This window comes from Neolamprologus multifasciatus, chromosome 13, assembly GCF_963576455.1.
Source record: "Neolamprologus multifasciatus chromosome 13, fNeoMul1.2, whole genome shotgun sequence".
In the NCBI taxonomy this organism is placed as follows: domain Eukaryota; kingdom Metazoa; phylum Chordata; class Actinopteri; order Cichliformes; family Cichlidae; genus Neolamprologus; species Neolamprologus multifasciatus.
Genome location: NC_140451.1, coordinates 6,990,169 through 7,013,965, shown reverse-complemented (window position 1 = coordinate 7,013,965; position 23,797 = coordinate 6,990,169). Strand labels below are relative to the sequence as shown.

The 23,797-nt window shown below is 40.1% G+C and overlaps 1 protein-coding gene across 1 annotated transcript; it reads left to right on the top strand.

Moving 5' to 3' along the window:
* Positions 1 to 3,397: 3,397 nt before the first annotated feature.
* Positions 3,398 to 19,167, top strand: slc1a4 (solute carrier family 1 member 4). Its single transcript, XM_085182890.1, has 8 exons — positions 3,398 to 4,094; positions 9,502 to 9,544; positions 10,980 to 11,045; positions 13,797 to 13,963; positions 14,108 to 14,341; positions 14,962 to 15,156; positions 15,269 to 15,403; positions 15,728 to 19,167. The coding sequence occupies exons 1-8, from the start codon at positions 3,580 to 3,582 to the stop codon at positions 15,954 to 15,956; spliced, it is 1,584 nt and encodes a 527-aa protein (XP_085039016.1). The 5' UTR covers positions 3,398 to 3,579; the 3' UTR covers positions 15,957 to 19,167.
* Positions 19,168 to 23,797: the final 4,630 nt, after the last annotated feature.

Here is a 23,797-nt window from a genome sequence, read left to right as displayed (position 1 = left end):
GCAGGTGTCTGTTGTGTCTCCTTGTCTTTGTTTTTTTGACGTGTACATGATTGAACATGAGTCACTGTCAAAGGTGGAGTGATGACAAGCAGAAGTGGAATACAACTAATAAACTGGTTCTTGGGTTAGTTAAAAAAGATGAGGGAAATCTTACCACAAGTTCAACTTATGTGTGTAATAAGACACATTATGAGAGGGTTATGCACAGTGCCTGTGAAGAAGATGGCCATGAGGTGTAACCGAAAGCTCTGGAAACTAACTTAATTAAACAATTAATTAAATTGCAAATCAAATGTATTTATATGGCGCCAAATCACTGTCACCTCAAGGCACTTTATATTGTAAGGTAAATACCCTACAATAACACAGAGGAAAAATATCAACAATCAGATGACCCCTATGAGCAAGAACTTGACAACAGTGGGAAGGAGAAAACCCCTTTTAACAGGAAGAAACCTCAGGCAGAACCAGGCTCAGGGAGAGGCAGCTGTCTGCCATGACCGCTTGACCAGAATTGTCGACTTCCACTCGTTTTCTTGAATTTCTTCTATAACCAGGTCTCTTGAGGCTGTTGAGTATCCTTGCTCTTAAAATTGTTGAAGATTTGAACAATCTGGGTACACTAAACACTACAAGATGTAGTTGCCTCATCCAGAAGCACAACACTGCCTTACAATGACCATAAAGGTTATGGATAAGTATAATAATAATAATGACTAAAATAGTAAACCTTTACTGCTTTTGGTCAGTTTTGGGCCTCGGTGCCTCCCAAAAGGACCAGCTCTTTCTTGCTTGTCCTTGGGTGACAGCTCAGCAATCTCCAAGAGGAAGCTAAGTATGTGTCTTTCCCTGTTTTCTTCCCCCCCTGCAGTTTACAATGGCAGGGCGCCAATGTTAGCCACTGTTAAACAGCCATGACTCCAGAGCCGCAAGCCGGTGGTTATTTCCAGCATTCAGGCCACACAGCTGTGAGGGGAAGGAGGACAGTCTGTCTCTATTGGTGGAGACATGCAAAGTTTAACTCAACTTAGCAACAGCAGCACTGGGGTCAGTGAGGACAACCCAGAGGCAGCGAAACAGAGAACTGCCTCTGAGTGTGTCTCTCTCCTTTGAATGTATCCGGTCGTTAAGTCTGACGTCACTAGCCGTGTCTGGGCCTAAACTCCGCTGCAGGTCCATATATCAAACGATCACTATGGCATTACTGAGAGTTGAAAAACTGTCTAAAGTCTTTCATCTTTAATAAAATGATCAGCGTTCTGCTCTACCAGGTGTAACAATTGAGTTTAAAATCCAGGCATCCATGAAAACGGAATTTATGACATTTAACGGAGTTAGAAGTTAGCAGGAAGTTAGCTCGCTAGCTTCTATCTAAATACAATATAGCATGTCCTGACTGCGGGTTTTGGAAACAAATTAAAACGTACAGCTCTGTTATCACTTCCAACATAAATGAAGACAGAAAACTAAACAGCAGTGACGTTTGTAGGGTTACTGAAGTTTGGCTAGCTGGTATATAATGATTTGCTACGTGACCACTAGCGACACAGCTATGTTAGTATAATATAAACAAGCTAACTTTTTTTCCACTCGATAAACGTTAACGTGAGTGTTCTCGGTGGTCAGGAACAAATGTAATCACATGGCAGGATGCTGTAAAAGGACCAAACTTCAGCCAGGAGAACAACTGAGATAATCCATCCACAATACGAGGTTAGTCACTCATATACTGCTGCATGGGCTGGGCTGTAGTTACATCCTAAGGTTTTAAAAACTGAGCTTAAATAAATGATTGGCGGTAATAAAAGTCGAGGGAGGTCAACAGTGATCACTGACTGTTTTAGGAGCTTTTTGAGATTAAATAGAAGAAAATACAAAACATTAAACATGTTAACAACACAAAAGCCATATTAAACGCAGACTACTTTAGGCCCGGAAGTAGGATTCGTCACGTCATCACTTAACGACCGGATTAGCTGACCACTCCACTACAGTCTTTTCCTAAAACATTGTCTTTCATTATATTTCACTTAGATTTTTTTTCACAGTCATAGAAAATGTGTGAAAGCTATTGCACCATCTGAAACAGCAACAGGCTGTCAGTTTAGTCATTATAAAGGAGTGAAAACAGCGCTATTCAACGTAAGCAATTCCCATTGAAACAAGCTAATCAGACGTAACAGTCATGCAAACGTCATGGACTATAAAGGTCAAAAATTGATTGAGCGCCTAACAGCGCCTATACTTACAATTGCTACTCAAACATCAAGAATAATAAAGATAAACATCTTTATTAGACACAAAAGCCAATAAACTGTTTAAGAAAAATGACTATGAAAACCTTTCCAGCAGCAAGCTGCTCCCTTTATTCGTACTTTCATTGCTTATCTTTGGTCGGCTGCGTCTTTACTAAACCAACTGCTCTCCAATGGGATCACCTTGTGGTCAAACACCAGCAGTGCAACAGAGAGTCTCACTAGTAAACGTGAGCAAACCTAACAGTTCTTATCTTCTAACAGAAGAGACCGTTGACTTTTTAAAATGATGTAAATCTTTTTCCCCGTCGCTGCTGTTCCGTCTAAATGTGACGCTTTAAGAAAAGAAAAGGTGAAAGGAGCTGGTGAATAGCGCCCTCTAGGAGCCGCATAGCGCTGACCATGGTGCTGACAGGCCTCTGCTCTCCATCCACTATTCTCATTCTTGCACCCTGATTGGTCGCTTGCTTCAAGAGCAGATCTTGTATTCCACTGACTATTAAAGGCTTGTAAATAAAACTAAAAATAATTATAGTAAAAGATTACAATAAAATATTAAATTGCATGCAGAAAGGATTTATGAGTAAAAACGATACTTTAACAGATTTTTTTTTTAATAAAGCTCCTAAAATATCCATAATATTGCAAACAGTAACTGTTATTTTATTATCAGCATGCAGCAGCACGGGTTTGTGACAGATCACGATTAATGTCATTACCATACCAAAAAGGCTGAGACAGACACGGCCCACTGCACTGACTATTTCTGCCCGTTAGAGAAACAAATGTTGGTGTGATCCGTGTGAAAATGAAGAGAAGACAGCTATTTCACTAAAATACCTATGGGCGTAAATATTTATAGTGAATAACCAAAAGTAGACATGAAATAGGATGCTCTCGTCTTAAGCCCAAGATTCGGGTGGGCTTTCCAAAGAGTGCAGAAAATGAGTGATGTGAAAGGGTGCTTTCATGTGTTTGCATTATTAGGAAGAAGACAAGAAAAGCAGCAGAGCGCGCACTCCGGTGGAATGGCTTTTTGTCTGCTGTTTCAATCATAAAACCCTCAGTTATTTATTCAGTACTGGACCCTGGCAATATCCCACGCTCTTGCATCATTTGCTTTTGGTATAAAGCACCCCCTTTTGTGCGCATGTTCCACTTGGCTTTTTGTGTCGTCGCTCACTCTCCATTGGCTCGCCCTGCCGCTTCTGCGCTCGGAGTTGAACGCCGGACCAGCCTTCACAGAAACGTGTGTCCTACCCACGCTGTCTGAAACCGGACTGGGCTTTCCACGCCGCATCGGAGATAATAGAAAAAAATAAAAATGGAGAAAAAGAGCGAGATAAACGGACACGCCATGCCCGGCTCAGCATCCACAGACCAGATCCTGGAGAAGGGCTCGCAGAAGAGCCTCGGAGAAAAGCTGATGGAGTTTCTGAGAAAGAACCTGCTGGTGATCTTGACGGTGTCGGGCGTGCTGGTGGGCGTCGGGCTCGGGATGATGGTCCGCAGCATGAACCTGACCAAAGCGCAGATGACCTACTTCGCCTTCCCCGGTGAGATGCTCCTCCGGATGCTGAAGATGATCATTTTGCCCCTCGTCGTCTGCAGTCTCGTATCGGGGGCCGCCAGCCTGGACACTCGCTCCCTGGGCAAGCTGGGGGGCATCGCAGTCGCCTACTTTCTGGTGACCACGCTGATCGCCTCAGGGATCGGGGTAGCCCTGGCTTTCATCATCAAACCCGGAGTGGGCGCGGGAGCCCTGAACACCAACAACCTGGGACTGGAGAGCGTCAGCAACAACAAGGAGACCACCGACTCCTTCTTAGATCTGGCCAGGTAAAGAGCCCCCTTTAATCGCCTTAAACAGCGCACACGGTAGCATGTTAGAGGGTAGTGGGGCAAGAAGGGGATTTGTGTGCTGTTCTGTAGTGAATCTGACGGGAACTGTGGCACAGCGTGCCTTGGGGCGGTTTGGGAATGCTGGTTAGTTACACACACTCCACGCTCGCAGTCATCCTAGGCATGCGTGCGCACACGCTCAGTAAGGCTACGGCTGCTGTAGTAAGCCTCACATGTGCGCCACTGAAACAACCAAGTCCTCTCTGCCACTGTAGCAGACTTTATCTGTGTACTATCTAAATGAGTGTGATTACAGCTATAGTAAGATTTCAACGGTGGTCCTGTTTGGAAGTGTTTAAGATCAATGTCACAAACCGAGTGACCCCGTGGAGCAGGTCCGTGTATCCTGCAGTGTATCTGTAAACAGTGCTTGAGCCAGTAAACCATCCGAGTGACCCCGTGGAGCAGGTCACTCGGTATCTGTAAACAGTGCTTCATTTGTTCAGGTCAAATCTTCCACTGACAGTTCAGTCTGCTGCTCTGATGTGGATGGAGAGCTTTGCCTAACAGTTAAAAGTGTTCCCACTCAGATTGAGAGTGGGCACACTGCACTCGTCTTAAAGAACTTTACATTTCAGTGTAGCCTAATAGTTAGTTTTACTTGCATCACCTGTAACCCTCTGCACTTCTTTTCAGAGCTGTATCAGAAAGCAGATGTCAGTTTTACTAAAAATCTGCTCCACCTTCACTGCAAGCCGATTAATGTATCAATGAGTACTTTTACTTAAAGTATTTAAAGCCCTTCTTGGTTTTAAATAGTTGATTGGTGCTTTACAATGCCATGCTGCTACAAATGCTTGTCTAACCTCTGATGTAATTAGAGGAGCTGTAAGTGCCACTTACAGCAGGGAAAGGAGGGTTGCACAGCAGACCTTTGCAAAGTCATGTCACATCTGATCGACACCATGCCATAACATAAGTACCTGTAATTACGGATTATTTTTAACCTAAATTAGCTGCCACTGTTAAGAGTGTATCTTGAATGGTAAATGGACTGGTTCTTATATAGCGCTTTTCTACTCTGTCCGAGCACTCAAAGCGCTTTATACAGCTAATTCATTCACCCAATCACTTCTAAGCTTAAGTGCTAAGTAACATTAACATCTAACATTCATACACATTCACACTCCAATGGATGCATCGGAGAGCAACATGGGGTTAGTATCTTGCCCAAGGATATTTGGCATGTAGACTGGAGCAGCCTGGGATTGAACCACCGACCTTCTGGTTAGTGGCTGATCCGCTCTGCCACCTGAGCTACAGCCACCCCACCGCTGTTACACACAACTGTGCCCGATAAGGAATACTTTATAGAGCCCAGATTGCAGTCTGATGGCTTCCAGGGGACAAATAAGCACAAATAAAAAATCTACTGATGGCTTTTCACTGATTATGAAGAGACACAGTCAGTGTCTTTGGGGCAAACTCTTCATTATACAGGTAGAGGTTCTGTGGTACAATTTTCAACTCAACTCCTTGTAAAGTTGGTAATTATTTTTTCCAACATGGCAGTTGTTCATGGAAGCAGTGCTGTTAGGCTATAAATATCAGTGTTCTTCAGCAACCTTCAGTGGTTAATAATAAGTTCCAACAGGGTGAGGGAAAGCTGACAGCTGTTGAAATAGTAGGATGTATTTTGGGGAAGGCAAAGAGGTGCAGAGCCTGTAGCAGACTGTAGTGCAAACAGCTAGCACACCTCCCTTATCATGATAGCAGGTGGACATGCTGCTGTTATTTCTCAAACTTTATGCTTTTGCAGGTATTCAGATGGTGTAAATTTCACAGTGGGTTACATCAGAACAGGACAGAACGCAAAAGCTAAGTCCAGTGAAGAGAGTGGTTTTTTTCTGCTTCTCATTCTGTGTTTATACATATAGACTAAGGTTCATTTGATTCAGAAAGTAAGAATATTTTGGGAATATTAATTTTAGCAAGTTTCTGATTCAGGTACTATTGAAAAAGCTAACATTTAACTTTAGCTAGTTAAGCTAAGCTTTAGCTAGTCTTAGTACCAGATAAATCACTGTGCATTTTCTTGATATAGACAGTGTGAAAGACGGTGGCTGTTGTGACGTTACCCCTGTTGCTTTCTGAAGTCTGTCAAGCCTCAAGATTAGTTTCTGCTGTCTCGACTTCATCTCGGCTTCAAATATGGGATGAGGTGGGGCAGGTCTGACTGTGAAACCACTCACACATTGCCTAACAACTTCTAAATCACAAGCCTTTAGCCAATGAGCATAGCGTGGATATTCCTTCTTTTCAAAACATAGTACAGCCACAATTTACACAACAGACTTCATTGGAAACATTTACTCACAATGTTATTTTCCCATAAACTTCCACAGATACTGTATCAACACCTGGTGGACTGAATGCTTTTTAAGACACTTCAGCAATCGTTCCATTTTTCCCACCCAAAAGCTTTGTCCATGCTTTCTGCTGTCTATGTTCCATAAACATGTGTCATATCACAGGGTATTACATTATCCCCCCCCACACACACACACACACTCCAGATAGTCTGTTTATTCAGTGCACTACCAGGCACGTGGTGTTTGACTAAAAACCTGAAGGTTCAGCCAGTCAGTTTTATTTCTGTCAAAGTATCAAAACGCTGGTGTTAGCTTTGTGGCTTGGTAGCCTGCACATTTTTTAAATAACCTCTCTATATTTTAGCTTTTCTTTGCTAGCTTTTAGGACTAAACGTATATTTTGGATTGTTTTAACTTGTTTCTGAAACATGCTTACCAATTCTGCTTGATAGCAACTATTTAAGGCATGGAAAGCTAATGCTCGCTAATCTAAGAAGCTAATAAGCATTTTATTTTCATCTTCTTAATAAGGCTGAGGTTTCTGCACTTTGCATTTTGAAGATTTACTGTTAGCATTTTAGCATTTTAGCTAGGACTATATTGGTGTTTACTGCCAAAAGTGAACATATCTTAACGAGAGGCTAAAGCTAGCAAGTTTGGGATGTAACCTGCATTCATAAACTGTAGGAGGACAATTCACAGCCACACACATCAGCTATTTAATACTGAGTTATACATTAATAAAAATTCTAAAATGTTCCCATCAAAGCTGAAGCACAAATTTATACCACTAAATCTACTGGCTGGATGTGTCCATCCAGTAGAAAAACCTGTAAACTGTTGCATTAAGTGCCATCTAAAAACCAGAAGAACCAGCAACAGACAGACGGGTCATTTCAGATCACATCATTGGATTTGAATTAGGCCTTGAAATGATCATTCATGATACTTGGCTTCGATTAATTAGAAAGTCAAGCTATTATGTAACATCAGTCCACAGAGAGACAGTGGGCCTCTAGGGAGACTCTGGGAAAATCATGCCAGCTCACTTCTGGGTTCCCAGGCTTAATCCAGATTCTCGCTGTGGTCATGTGCTAGGATGAAACCTGACTGCCTTCATATAAAGGAAAAGAATTTAGGGAATCTTGGGTTGCAACAAGAATTTAACCAAAACATATCACTTGTTTGAAACATCAGGAAAGAAAAGACTAAGTGAAGATATTGTGGCTACCTGCCAGCGTGTCCTGGGGAGCTGAGATATTCAACAGCTGAAGCAGCATTTGTCCCTGAACTCAAGGCAGAGTTGACGGGGTCATGGTGTTATGAGCTGAATTGCTTGGCTCTGGTCTGGCCATGGGAATAGATGTGAGCAAAGCCTGTATTTCTTTGCACAATACAGTGTGACCCCAGAGGATAACGTTACAACAAACACACAGCAGTACGTAGAAAGGGCCTGCAGGCTTCTAGTAATCCCTGCATGATTATCTTACAGTAGTGAAAATAAACTCCTTGACACTCTGTCTGTGACAATCTGTCAAGAAAATGTTTGAATGAGGGATTTATAACGACAAAAGGGATAATGAACCAAAGTGGGCTGTTCACTTTGGATGAATAATAAACTCCCTGTAAATCTGGTTATTATCCTCTGCATTACTGAGGTTGCCATAAATATCAAAGACAAAAAATCATCTCAGTGCCAAATTACTCCTATTGTTCCTCACTGTCTTTTAGTAACTGACTATTGTGATTATGTCACATTTCCCATGCTGTTATTACTGTCATGATTCAAATTATGGAAAAAACAAAACAGCAATACTGTGTGTCTATTGCTGATCCAAAATCCAGTACTATGGACTACATACAGGTGTACCTGATCGCTAACCAGCAACGTCACTTATACTCTGTGATATTCAGATTCTGGCAATCTGGCAAATTCAGGTGTGGGATGAATGCCATGCACTCTTTGATAAGTTGCAAGATGTTGCCATCGGGGACTTTCTGGCATTCAGAAGGTGTGCTTGGCCTGCAGCAGCATTTAGGTGGATGTTACTTGACAAAGTAATTCCCAAAAAGTTCTGGACGTAGCATCTGGACGTAGCATTTTCAGTGAGAGACAGTGACAAGTGACTTCTTCAGTCTCGACTGATGAACAGAATCAACTTTTAGGGATTTCCTTACCTGGATCATTGAGAATGCATCGAGACATGTTAAAGTAACATCTAAGATAATCTCAGTTGCAATCAGTGTTCTCCTGTGAGTGCTTCTTGTGACCATGTTAGACACAAGATTGTACTGACACTGTTAGTAGTAGTGACACTGTTAGTAGTGCTTCATGTTGGCAAAATATCTCAGTCACTATTGGAACGTGTTGCCAAGAAATTTTGTAGCCTTTTGCTATGGTAATGCAGACCTCAAGTAAAGTTTGTCGAGCAGTTGACAAAAGAACAGCAGCCAAATAATGATGAAGAAAGAGTAGAAAGGAAATTAATTAAAAGAAAACTTAAGAAAATATGAATCTCCACTGCACTGTGTATCAGTTTTGTACCAGAAACTGAGTAGTATGTGAGACTTGCAGTGCTTGAGTTAGAGTTTGAAAAGTATAAAGCGATTAAATTTAGTCTAATTTTATTTTCCACATCTGCCTGACTTTGCTTTACCTTTAGTTGACTGGAGAACAGTGAAACCTCCAGGGAAAGATAACTAACCCTAGGTAAGACCTCGCTAATTTGTTTTACGAAAAGCTGAAACAGACAGCAGGTTCGTGTCTGAACAGCTGCTTTATCAGGGAGTTTGGAATGAAAACTTTAGGGAGGATCCTGGGAAAAAGGCCAAGATATGACGATGATAAACCAATCCTGTTGGGAATTTACTGTTCAGGTGGGATAGCCACATGATTCTGAAATACTTGTCCAATCTTGTTGTAGATGTTGGCCTTTTACCATTTGTTCAGATAAAGTGTCTCACACAGCAGAACAGGACTGAGATGACTGTAATTTTCCGTGGCACTAACTTGTTTTTGCTTCTGTTCTCAGGAATTTGTTTCCAGCAAACTTGGTGGCTGCTGCCTTTCGTTCTGTGAGTGCCAGCTCCTTACTTCCTGCCCACCCCCACACACAGACACACACACCTTTTATCCTCCTCTTTCTGTCCTCTTTCCTGTATCACCTGTGTCTCGTGCAGATTGTTCATTCAAATTTATTTTCCCAACCACACGGATGCTCCTACAAATCCATTTAGAGTTGCCATAAATCCTGGTTAGAGCACCAAGAGCCTCTTAATGAGGAGACATCCAGAATAGAGTCCGCAGCGCACCCCTGTTCACCCGAACACCTCTTTTTCTTGTCCCTCACCAGCCGTTACCATGGCAAAACCATTCCATTAAAGCTAGCCTAGCAACCCACCTCGCCTCGGTACTCCTCAACACGGGCCGCTCCATCGCACAACATCCTGGCTGTTACAGCTAAAACAAGGACCTGGAAAATTCAATATTTGGAGATGAAGTGATAGAAATTAACTATACACACATTCACACACAGGGAGAAAGGAAAGCATGTTCACACTCTTTTAATCACGCACAGACACACTTCATCAAACCTTAAACTTCTCCTAAACCACACCTGTAAATTACACACACACACAAACAAACACACACACAAATAAGTCAGTTATTTCTCACAGAAAGAGTGAAAAAGTGTTTAAAGTGAAGCCAGGTTAGAGAGTTCAGTGTACCCCCACACACTCAGTATATGCTGTGGTAGAGCCCCCCGTGGGAACGGCTCCAACAGTGGATTAGACCAAGAAAGCAGAGGAGAGGGGGGATTTACACAAAATGACAGGCAGCTCGATGTTTAAACAGACGTTTAAACAAATGATGTGTGAGATTTGGATTATTGGATAGCTGGCTTTTTCAGTTGAGACTATACCCATCGACTCTATGTGCCTACATGCCCAAGAACTTTCAAGAACCAAGACTTTTTTTAAGCTCATATAGATCTTTAGGAGATGTTGGAAACCTCTACCCTATAGGGGTGTCTAAAGAAATGCTTTGAGGGAAAGGGGGCATTGTTGCAGTTCTGTTTACTGAAAAGACTGAACATCAGTGGACCGTGTCCAACGGGGTCCCAAGTCTACTACAAAAAGTACTGACACAGTGAACTACTCATAGCCTGAAAATGTCCAGGATTTTTAAACCTGCGCAACCAAGAAGAGGCCCATGGGAAATCAGAAAATAAACCCCCCGAGGAAGATTGGTATAGGAAACATCTATCATATTTTAAAAAGGGGGTCAGTGGCAGCTTGTGGGTTCCCTTTTGTGACATCTCTGCTCAGATAGATGCCCTGTTCCTCAGCAATGTCTGTAAAATGCATTATTTAAAACAGCTGCACCTGATTGTTCAAAAAGCAACTCTACAGATGTCATATTATATTAGAATTCAATTTCTAAAAACATTAATTTATTTCAGCAATACCACAAAATAAACAAGCGCATGTTTCTTTCTTTATGTTACAGTACGCAACAGACTACAAGATGGTTGCTGTGGGGAATGATACCAATGGGACGACCCTCTACCAAAAGGTAAAAGCTGGGAACGTCTGTTGCGTGAAGTTTTGCATGCATGAAAGTGCTCTCATCAAACAGTTACCTCTGTCAACAGGAGGTTAAGCCATCGTCCATCCTTGAGGTACATGTTTGCTCTGAGCACCTTGTTTGTATGTCAGTCACCCGTGGGTGCAAAACCACTGAATAAGCAATATGTGCACGTCTAATGAAAGAGCTGGTTTTGGGAAAGGGGGTCAAGGCTGATGGTGAAATGCTGATAGCCATGTGAACAGTACAATCACTACAAATAAGGCTAAAGGCCAGTCATTTTTATTTATGAGTTTTTAATCTATCTATCTAGAATTTTTCTATATATTATTCAGCATGTGGATGAAAGTCAGCAGACGTTAGTGTTTCAGGGTTAATATGAAGGAAAAAAAAACAAGGCTTTATCTCTCTGCTCTTAAAAGTGTGCACAAGCGTAAACATGGGAATTGCAAATACCAGCAGAAGAGATCTTATATGATCTGCAGATTGCAGGTTTTTTGCATTTACCATCCATCCATGCATTTTCTTCTGCTACTAAAAAGCATGCTGGACTCATATAGTGCAGTTATCTTTATCTATTGCTCACATGTTTTCCACTTTTCCACACAAGTTATTATTCCATACTGTGATTATACTGTGACAACACTAGAAAAGAACCGCAGGCTAAATAAATCTAGTAAATACTGAATACTTTTTAATATAAGCTTATATGAAGCTTCAGCAGTCTGAGTTAGCTAAAGGCATCTTTGTCCTGAGTGCTTTTTTTTTTCTTTTTGATTGCCAGGCAACAAAACTATATTACTACAATGGCTTCATAAGCTATAGTGCCAAATCACAACAATAGCTGTCTCGAGGTGCTTTATATATTATATATACAATAAGAGGGAGAAAACCCCAATAATCAGATGACTCCCCCTATAAGCAAGCATTTCAGCAACAGTGGGAAGGGAAAACTCCCTTTTACAAGAAGAAACCTCCAGCAGAACCAGGCTCAGGGAGGGGCGGACATCTGCAGCGTGAGGGGAGGCAGGACAAAAAGGTGAAAGACAAAAGTGGAGTTTCACACAGTAACTGTTGTAGCAACCAGGCCCTTACGATTACATGCAGGTGTTGGTCACCATGCAGGTCATCTTGACCCAGCAAGATGACCTGCATGCCTGATGTGAGGCAACGTGATGTGCTGGTCTTTACTAGGAAGGAAAAACAAAATCCTGACAGAGGACCAGCACCAGATTTCTTGATTGCCACTTGCCTGCTACTTGTAGTGGATGTTGCATCATAGACAAGTGTATGATGGCTTTGCTTATTTGTCAGCAGGAGAGACAGACGATCGGAAGCCGGCTAACAGATGCATAATGGTACACAGACTGCTAAACAAAAGCATTTAGGGAATAGTACAAAAGCCTTTTTAGGCTTGTACCACAGCAGCATCCTGTTAGTTAATACAAGGAAGCACTTTTAAAGGCTTTTAGTAGCACTGCACTCAAGTAGCTTGTTTGTACTCGAGGATCGTTAAAGAGCAAAGAGAAGTTTTATAAGTTACTCTATTTGATTATATAACTTGTTAAATTTTGAGGATAATCTTTAAATCCTAATGCTTCACCCTAGAGGCTGTGGCTTGTCCCCATTGACCCAGTATGGGGGAACAGTGGGGGCAATCTGATTTTGGCATTGGTCCATGGTATTTGTGTGCCGTGGGTCTTGGTGGACTGTCGCCCCCTACCCACCCACCCCAGTGCCAGGGGATGAAGCTGGTGTAGCTGTGGGAGAGCTCAGCACAATGGAAAGGGATTGAGCACAGGATTTGTCCTTGTCCCTATTTGTCATCCAGTTCACTGAATACTTCTACTGCCTCCAGACTTTTGCATTCGCACATACACACTCTGCAGCACGCAAAAGGTGTCGTATATACTACTGCAGTCTACACAAGCTCTATTATTTGACAAGTTTATCTTTCCACAATGAAAGGATACACATAAGGTTCCATCCAAGAGTTCAATGTGTGATTATCAGTGTGGAACTCCTATTGTGTGAAGTGTTTCAACTTGTTTTCTTAGCTAAGTTGGCTCAAGTTGGATCAACAGGCAATTTTAGCCTTGCAGGCAGTTTGAATTATGGGTCAGTGGACCACCACTTTGGTCCAGTCTGATCAAACTTTTCTACAGAGAGTCATAGTTCTCAGAGGATTAATCTCAAGCATTCACAGTACAACCTCACAGTAGTGAGTGGCTAGTGTTAAGATATGAGCTGACGTAAATATGAGGCGAGCGAGAGCCAAAAAACCTTAATTCTGTGTCGTGAAAATTTGTTAGTTGTTATTCTCTCAAACTGTAAATTCTTCTGAAGCAACTCAGGAGAAGAAGCGTATTGTTGCTATTTGTGGGCAGCTGAAACTGTGTGATTCAACTTTGCTTTTACATGGACAGAATGAAAAAAGAAAGGGATTTGGTAAAGTTGCACGGTGAACCACTGCCTAGGTAATGCTGTAGCTCTTCACTTTCCAAGAAAAGATTCTTCCACTCAAGCTCTTTAATGTACTTTCAGTGACACTAAGTCTTAGTAAAACAGATGCTCTTGCCAAGATACATTTGTCAAACCTTCTGCATGACTGGAGACCCTTTCCTCTTCTGTGTTTTGCTCCCTTTTCACTTAAACCAACTAGGTTTTTGACAGCTCTTCTTAACACAGTCTTGTCAGTATGCTCAGGCTCTTACAGTGTGACTCTGCTTGGTGCCTTAGGTCCCTTATGGTACAGAAACAGATGGCATGAACATTCTGGGTCTGGTGCTGTTTGCCATGGTGTTCGGTGTGGCGCTGAGGAAACTGGGTGACGAGGGAGAGGAACTCATCCGTTTCTTCAATGCTTTCAACGAAGCCACCATGGTGCTGGTGTCCTGGATCATGTGGTAAGTGCTCTTGGATGAAGTTTATTGAAATGTGGGGATATTTTATGACATTTATTAGTCAGTTAAAGAAGGATAGACATTGACTGTCTGTGCTGCACTATTTATTGTTGTATTTGACTCTTCCTTTCTCCTGTGTCTCTTTAGGTATATCCCCTTTGGCATCATGTTCCTAGTGGGCAGTAAAATTGTGGAGATGGAAGATGTGGTTCTTCTGGTCACCAGCCTGGGAAAATATATCTTTGCTTCGATTTTGGGCCACGTTATCCACGGAGGCATCGTCCTACCCCTCATCTACTTTGGTTTAACGCGCAAGAACCCCTTCAGTTTCCTGTCTGGCCTAATAACACCCTTCACCACTGCCTTCGCAACCTGCTCCAGGTATACTGGTACATTGCAGAATCACTGATGAACTGTTACAGGAAACCTGCAAATCAATGAATATAAATGTATGTAAATAAAAATTTGACATGTAATATTAGTGAAGTCTTACACTTATTCAGTATTTGGCCCTTCCTGATTTCTTATTTTTTGCATATTTGCATATTTATTATGAACATCATCACTGTGGAGGAATTTTCTTCCACTCTTCTTTGTAGAATTATTTTTATTTAGCCAAATTGGAGAGTTTTTGAGCATGAACGGCCAAAGTGTCAGAGTCAGATTTAAATCTAGACTTTTAATGGGCAACTCCAAAAACTTTCAGAGGTGGACTTGATGGTGTGGTTTGGATTATTGTCCTTCTGCATAATTAATTTGAGCTTCAGGTAGACAGCAGAGTTAATGCTTCAGTGAATTATGGCAAGTTTCAGATCTTGATGCAGCAAAGCAGCCCCTAATCATCAAACCACCACGACCATGTTTGACTATTGGTACGGCGTTCTGCTGGTATGTTCGTTTTAGGCCAGATGTAATAGGACACAAACCTTCCAAAACTCAGTGTGACAGATACCAAAAAAAAGAAAGATTTTTTCATTTGTATTTTTCTTCTCTTTAATTAGTTCAGCAACTCTACCCTCTATGATAAAGTGTGTGGAGGAGAATAATGGTGTGGACAAACGCATCAGCCGCTTCATTCTGCCCATTGGGGCCACGGTTAACATGGATGGCGCTGCCATCTTCCAGTGCATCGCTGCCGTCTTCATTGCTCAGCTCAACAATACCGAGCTGAACGCTGGGCAGATCTTCACAATCCTGTAAGTTAAGGGAATGAGAAAAAACTTTTATTAAGCAATAATACCACCAACATTTCCTACTGGCATAAACAGGTGGAAATTTATTGTGTTTCATTGTGAATCACACTTCCAGGGTGACGGCCACAGCCTCCAGTGTTGGTGCAGCAGGCATCCCAGCCGGTGGCATCATCACCATTGCCATCATCCTGGAGGCCATCGGCCTGCCGACCAACGACCTGTCCCTCATGCTAGCTGTTGACTGGATTGTGTGAGTGTCATATTAGAAAACATAGGAGACTACAGATGATCACATACACCTACACCTCACCTAGCGTATAGCAAGCCAACTAGATCAGCGTTTCCCAACTGTAGGACCAACAGAAACCCCCTGCAGTATTTTCCTAGAGCAAACACACACATAGGTTAAACAAACAAATGGAAATAGGTCATATTTAAAATACAGGTTCTTCTTTATGATACTAAGTTCAATTCTTCTTTTGAAAAGCAAAGGCCTTTTGTTAGTACAACCTTCCATCTGCCTTGATGCCATCATCATCACAAAATTTGTCACAAATGTTCTCTTTGTGAACAGAGATCGTACCACCACTGTAGTGAACGTGGAGGGTGACGCTCTTGGCGCAGGAATCCTTCACCACATAAACCAGCTGGAGATGAAGAAGCATCAAGAGGAGGGGGAGCTGTCGGAAGTCCGAGTGGAGGCGGTGGCCAACGTCCAGGCAGAGGAGGAGACGTCTCCATTAGTCACGCATCAAGCCAAAGCCTTAGAAGCTATGCCGGAAGCCATTGAGTCAGTGCTGTGATCCCAGCAAGACTTTTTCCTTTCTTGACCTTTTACCTTTGACATCTCTGACATGCTGCTTTTGTGGAAGCATTCTGATTCAGTGTAAGGCCAAAAAAATGCCTGCTAGAGCATGGAAAGTCCACATAGTGTCACTGTTATTTTTAAAATTGGGTTTCCATTCTGGCATCTTAATGCTAAATTGAATATATATGAAATTTTAGAATAATTTACACTGAAATGATTTGCCCAGTCACTTAAGTCAATAGTTTTTGTATTTTACATTTTATTTATTAAAGCATTTTGACATGAACAGTGACAGAAACATACCAAGTCTAAAACATTCCCATAAATGTGACAGTTATGTTCATCTTACTCCAGTCACTGCTCATCTGCATCTTTGTATAACAGGACATGATGAAGTGCATTTATTTCTTTTTATCTTCAGACTGCAAATACCATGACATGCTTAAACTATAGAGGATTAACGACTCAACAGATGCTGACAAGTAAGAGTGTTTAACCAATCTTGACGATGTCTGTCATTGTTTAAGTACTGGTCGAAGTCTGGGTATGCGCTTTACTACAATTTGATGTCTTTACTTGAATAGCTGGATGAAAACAACACATTTTGTAGTGTCAGGTTAGGTTGAAGTGGTAACTGTTTGGGCCTCAGTTTGAGAGTAATATTTTTCATAATCCAGAGAAAAGTTTACAAGGGTTGTTAAGAGGTTTTAGAACTGAAGAAGCTTCACAGCTGTAAAACATCTTCAAGAAACCCAAAGGAGTCAAGTTGCTTTCTTTCCAAGCTCTTTAGAATGCATTGCCTTATGTTCTCATGGGGGAAAGGTCAATTGTATGGTCTACTCTCTAAATAAAACAAGACCCTATTTATCTCTGAGAAAACAACCATTCTTCACATCAATATTACTACAGGGAAAAAGCTGACATCGGCATTTTACAAGCAGATGCCAACAATTTTGTAATGAGAGCAGCTTAAAAGTCGTTTTTGCTCTTTAAAGTTCAATGTACATCAGCCTTTTTAAGTTAGGTTAAGGTTGTACATACTGGCATATTTCTTAGCTTTTTGTGACAGCATACTTGTTTGATGTTTAGCTACACTGATTTTAGCTATTTTATTAAAAAGAAAATATAGCTAAGAGCATTATTGCTATGCTACCAAGGAGTCTGAAACATAGCTAGTTTTTCTTTTTTGTTTGCTAACCAGCTAAAGCTGTGTTAACACTATGCTAACAGTAAGCTATGCTATAATTTTTTAACTTACCACTTTACTTCTTTTCTTAGCTAAGTATCACGTCAGGTGTTTAGACTAAGTCCAGGGAAGCTCATTTGACACTTAGGTAATAACAACTGTTGCTAACTAGACAAATATAATAATGATATAGATATGAAATTATTGAAGGATGTTTATTTTCTAGCTTGCTATTCTTATTCTGGGAGTCAAAAACAGGTTTGGATGATTTACTGTCCATAAATGTCTCACTTATGTTAGCCCTATGCTAGCCCATTCTGCAGCACCTCAGTTTAAACTTTGTCTGAAATAAGCCATTTTATTGTGTCTTTAAGAGCCCCATTCTTAAAGCCCCCTTTGTTCTGATTGGCTACATTCTGGAAGCCAGCAGAGGAGAAGCACCCTGTTCTTGTAAGCTATATGGCCTTTACTTTATGAAAGTCGAAAACGTTTGGAGACTTGGTATTCTGGGCAGTCAGAAGCTGTTTGAGCTTTTGGCTCACAGTGATTACATTTACATATGCTAAATGTAAATGTGGCAAACTTTAGCTATGTTTGATATGAACGTTCAACAGAAAATGGGGAAAATATATTAAAAAATGGTTTAAAAAGTTGAATACTTCACACACAGCTGCCAGAGTGTGTATTTGAAGGACTAATACAAGCCGTTGATACTGTTAATACTAACAGTTAATTTGTTTGTGAGTACTGTAACCACACTTCTTTGACACTCCAGGTCTGCTTTTATTGAAGATCACATGTGAAACTTGAAGTTGTCAGTAAGGTCAGTAGTTGACAGTGGTGTGTCTGAGAAATCACAGCAAATTCATAAGTCATTCATTCAAAAATCTAAATCCTCATCAAATGTTTACACTCAAATACTGGACCAAATTGCAGTTTATATCACGCTGCACGTTATTTTGTTGCAAATCCATCCTTTGATTATCGGGGTGATTTTTCTCAGTGATGTCCGAGTCTTGCGCCATGCCATTATGACACCAGAGTGGAAATTATATGATGTTTATTAATATTTATACTTTATTGTTTTTAAGAGGTGCATCCTAAACTGTGTCAGAGCATCTGAATCCTACTCTTTTCGCTTACTACATAATTTTATATTCACAAATGAGCTCACTGACTGATATGAGTCTAGATGGTGCCCCTCAATACTTATCTGTATATCTGATGTCCTGCTGATTTATGGTTTTGCGTGACTGCCAAATCTCTGCTGGTTGAGCAGCAGGATGAGTCTTTGCTGCCCTCTGCTGGCAGTTATGTGAAAGTACTAAGCTGCTTGCATCTCTTTCTGCATCTGTCTGAAACTGCATGACAGTGGTGATATCTGCTATTTATTTGATCTGTCATTTAACAGCTGGTGATGACACTGCTTTGCTCTTGTGACATGATTCTGTATTTTCAAATGAAGAATACTCAGAAGTGAGGGATTCTTTTTTGTTTTGTTTTTTCATGTGTGAAATGAAGTCATTCATGTCGCTGTCCCCTTACTTGTGAGAGGCTCGTTATGATGTGGTGGTGCTACTTTAGTTGTCTCCTTTAAAGAGGATGTAAACTAGTTTGTTTCAGGACTTATTACTCAATGGTACAAATTTCACACCTGATTTTTATAAGCTAACAATTTCTCTCTTAACTTAAAGCTTAGTAAACTGTATCTTGTACAATCACATGTAATTACACATGATGTGGTACATGTGTGATATATATTTTAATTTATTGTAATTAGTTTGACTTTTTTGTATTATTTGTGTGTTATCCTTTTAACAGTTTCAAATATCTTTGTCCTTATTGTACACTTTTGAAACTAAACTTCACCTGCAAGTGTTTCTGATGACCTCCTCCTCTTTTCTTTTAGGAATAGCTGCTACATTTCTGTGCCGTCTGTACAGCTGTCACTTTCCTGTTATTTTTGCTGTCTGTCAACATTAAAAGTTATTAAAGTTTTTTTTTTGTCATGCAACCCAAATGATCTGTTTTGATTCCTGGTTGTGTCAATCTAAGCCACCCAAAAGGGGCAGTTATTTCTGTGTTACACTCTCACAGCTCGAACAACGTCAATTTGCTTTGTTTGCGGTGCAAAGTTCTTTTTGTAGACATTTTTCTTGTTTTTTAAATTTGCTGTTTAATATAGTGAAAGGTGAAATATTATAATCAAGCCATAGATAATAAGTAGATTTAATATCTGAAGCATCCAACTGGATGGAAAAAAATATTCTGGGAGGCAGTACATATCCAAAGAGTAAAGTGCTCATTTTTGCACCACTTCTAGATTTTAAGGGTGAATATTAGGAGCCAAGAAATTAGGTCAAAGAGCTAGATTCACTCAGAGATGGAGAAAGATGTAATAACTGCTCAGTGACACTTAGTATACTGCAGATTTAAAGATTACATGAAATGTCATCATTTTGAATCACATATTGGATCTGTATATGATGTGTGAACATAAATGCAAACAAATGTTGCATGAACAGCAGGATAAACAGGTTAGCTTGCAGTAATGTGGTGAATTCATGCGTTGGACTGATACACACAGTGGCTGTAGTTTATTATTATTATAGATTATTTTACAGGTAATGATGCTTAGATCCACTGACTGAATTCAATAATTATATCAACTTTATATTGTCAGTGTAAAGACAATATACAGTCTACAGTTAGTGTAGGTAATGGGACACAGCCGAGATTGCTGTGAAACATCTGCTTACATCCTGTTGAATTCAGTTGTGCACTTCCACAAAGAGCAGCAGGTCAGCTGATTACAAGCTTATATTAGAAATTATTGTGAGCTTTTAGTATTTTCCCCATGCCGAGCCACTACAACAGATCTTAGTGTTCCTCCACCGGAATCTCTGTTTAGGTGTGGAGGCAAAGTCCCCCTCTGTTTTTTTCTCTTTTATTGCTTATGTCCTAAACAGTAGAGGTGGGAATCACCATACAACTCACGATACGATATTATCACAATAGTTAACGCACGATACGACATTATTGCAATTTTTTAAAATATTTTGCGATATTCAAATTCTGTACATAAAGGTAAACTTTATCAATATTCATCTATCTATCTATTATCTAATATCAAAGTCTCACACTCAGTCTTTCTCTCATTTCAGTTTTATTGTTGACAAACTGAACGGTTTGTATTACAGTCTAGTCCAACTTAACTGAATGCAACCATCTGGTACAATTATAGCTATTCTGAACTATGCAATTTATGAAAACTATGCAGCCCCTTCAGCAACTGAAGAATTTGAAAGTAAATTAAAACAAAATATAATTTTACATTAAATAAAAAAGTTTTAAACTTAATTAAAATAAAACATGTCTTAAATTAAAATAAGTAAACTGTCATGTTTATTGCTGCCAAAAAAAAGTTAAACACATTTGGACAGTGAGGGAATGTCAGGATTCTTGCTCTGAAAAAGGATCAACATGCTCTGAAGTCAGAGCACAAAAACCTTTTTTGTAACAAAATATCGATTTCTGCTGTCCTTGTATCGATACATTATTAGCAAACAAAATATCACGATACTACACAGTATCGATTTTTTCCCCCACCCCTACTAAACAGTAACAATATCAAGCTGAGTACATTCATTAGAATTAGAATTTAGATTTAAATAACATTTGTATTCTCGTGTACTAAAATTTTTGTATTACATTAATATAGGAGACGGTTTAGTTACCTGTGCACAAAAACAGATGGTAGAATTGTCCTACTTTATGCTTTCTGACTTTTTTTGACTATAGTTTTTCACTTTTACTTGATTCAAACCTGCCTTTGTTCTCTCCACGTCTTGTAGTTGTATGTGAAAATGTAAGCTGGGTAAAGCTCCACCAGAAACATCCTTTCAGTCCACCTCCAAGTATTTGAATAATTAATTGGTGCTTCGTTGTAATGCACAAAAGGTCTGTATTACAGACACTAGCAATTAAAAAACTTATCTTCAAGATACAAAAGTAAAACAGCAGTTCTTTTGTCACAACCCAACAAAACCCAGATACAAGACACAAGTTTACTTACTTGGATAGTAAGGTACAGCATACAGTTTGGACGGATCTACCTTTAGCTGAGTATATTTGTAATGTGTTGTACAAGTTAGACCCAAGTGGAGACTTCTTAAACAAAAGACACACCTTTGGTAGAAAGTCCAGAAACCAATTAATCCAAAAGAAACAACAGAATCCAGGCAAGAACTCTCACAAGGAAGAGTAGAGAAATCTAAAGCTGCAAATTTACAGTCATGACTTAGAAAAGGTAAAACAACTGAAGTTTTTCGGTATACAGTTGGATGGAAAACGTGGAAAGTACGAAGTCAGGAAATAATAGATAAACGTAAAAGAGTTTAAAATGTTATGAGCTGTCTGGTTGGGAGTGAGTGGGGAGCTGAGCAGAAAGCACTAAAGTCAGTATGCACAGGTTTAATAAGGTCAGTATTTGATTATGGCAGTATAGCATTTGGTTCAGCATCAGTTTCAATATTCAAAAAACTTCAGAAAATCCAGATTAACACTTGTGATCCAAATCAGGGGATCCTCAGAGATCTTAACTGAAAACTAGTACAAAAAGAAATGAATAGAAAGATAAAGTGGTGTCACTAAACAAACAGGACTCATGTGAAATAACCAAGACTCCATCTCAACAGGCGGGAATTTTAGGGTAAGGGTTAACAAAGGGCACAGAATTTTACATGCTAAATGTTTTACTATTGTGCAGTGTTAGTTGTCCCAAGTTGTTAAAGAAACAAAAACAAAAGCATACACACCAAAATACTGTTTGTAGATCTCACAAATGGGGAAAATAAACCCACTTTCCACCGTCCACAGCTGTATACTTTCTCACGCCGTTTGCTTTTCTGTTGGAGCAGACATGAAGGGACTCTCTAGCTATACATGCAGTTGCCACATAAACATACAAAAATCAATAAACTTCAACATAATGAATCCCTTTCAAATCAAGAGACTCCTTTATATGAATGCATTCAGCAGTAATTTCATACCAGTGCTGAATAAAATCTTCTAATTAGTAATGTTCAAAACGTTGTTTTGTGGCAACTTGAGTTAAACTGATGGAAAAATGTCTGTCACGGCAGGTGATATATGATATTTGAGTGAAGATGAGGCTAAAATCTCTTAAAGACGCAACGCTAAAAGTTTGACAAGTTTATTGCAGGCTTGAAGGGCAACAGAGAGTTATGCAAGGCAGTTATTTCAGAGTTGAGGGTAGAGGGGGCATGCAGGATTTCAGCAGGTTTGACTGCACAAGGAGAAACTTTAGAGATTGTTACAGAATTGTCTCTCAGGACTGGAGGCACATGCACAAACAATAACAGCATAAACCACAAACATCGGCACTACAGTGCAAACAACTGAGGGAGCTTAGTAGGAGGAAGGCCACGCCCTGCAGCACACAGGAGCTAATTTCCAACAGCTTCCAGGTGTGAAGTATAGAGGAACCCCACTCATGAAACAAATTAGCAGAACTAGTACACCCATACAGATACTCACACAGATATGAAACATTAAGCACTAAATGGAACACCTGTGCTAACATTTTTATTTGTTTAATTTTAATTAAGCATTTTGTGGGTTATGGTGTATTGAAAAGCTGTGAAGTAAGGGCACATAAAAAAAACTTGCCACAAGGGGTCGCCACAGCGGGTGGCTCTGCATGTTTGTTGGTGTTTTATGCAGGATGATCTGTTGATGCGACCCCAAAATGGGTTTGTGTTTTAAACGAAAATAATAATGATAATAAAAATATTATTATTATTATTTAAAGTACAAGCAGCAAAGATAAGGACCTGACTACTACTAATCAGAAGGTTTGTGGTCCCTGGTTGTTCCAGCCTACATATCAGATATTCTTGGGCAAGATACTAACCCCAAGTTGCTCTCTGATGCATCCATCCGAGTGTGAATATGTGTGAATGTATATTAGATAGAAGGTTCTGAGATGTAGAAAAAGTCCTTGTTATGGGCACACCCTATGACATCAACAAGGTCTTTAGATTGAACTAACCAAATATCATGTTGGTCCGATTAAATCATCAAGGCTTGAAAATAGCTAAAAATGTCCAAACTTACTCCCCCTTTTGTGTACAGTATTTGAATAAATTTAATGGTAAAACATTGAAATTCGCCATGCTGACAAAAACTCAGAGTTTTTGGGAGGACACCAACGAAGTCTTTCCTGAACAGATTTTAGATCACACCAGTCAACCAGTTGGAATCGGTGTCCCAAAGAGTAAAACACAATTTTCTGTTGCTGCTAGGTGGTGCTACGAATGATTAATACTGACTGATAATGATTAATACATATTGCCATCAAGATGCATTCAGGGTCCTTATCAAACACGAACAGTTTCGAGCAGATGTCTTGATTTCATACAAGTAGCTCAAACTATGTTTTAACTTCATTAAAATACTAAAGCTGGTTTCTTCTAATTTTTTGAATTAGTTCTCCAGGATTCCTCTTCAAGAACATTTAAAGCTCTTCTTTCAGTGTCAGCTGTCTTTTGTTCTCTGTTGTTTCTCTCGCAAGATGATCCCACGCAGCTTTAATAACGTTGAGGCCCGGGGTGTGGGGAAGGACAGTC

Bases quoted from the DNA above. Each gene is read 5' to 3' on its own strand.
- slc1a4 (XM_085182890.1), top strand. From the start codon at position 3,580: ATGGAGAAAAAGAGCGAGATAAACGGACACGCCATGCCCGGCTCAGCA. The intron at 11,046-13,796 runs GTAAAAGCTGGG...TTGGTGCCTTAG, and splicing joins GGACGACCCTCTACCAAAAG to GTCCCTTATGGTACAGAAAC. The intron at 15,404-15,727 runs GTGAGTGTCATA...CTTTGTGAACAG, and splicing joins CTAGCTGTTGACTGGATTGT to AGATCGTACCACCACTGTAG.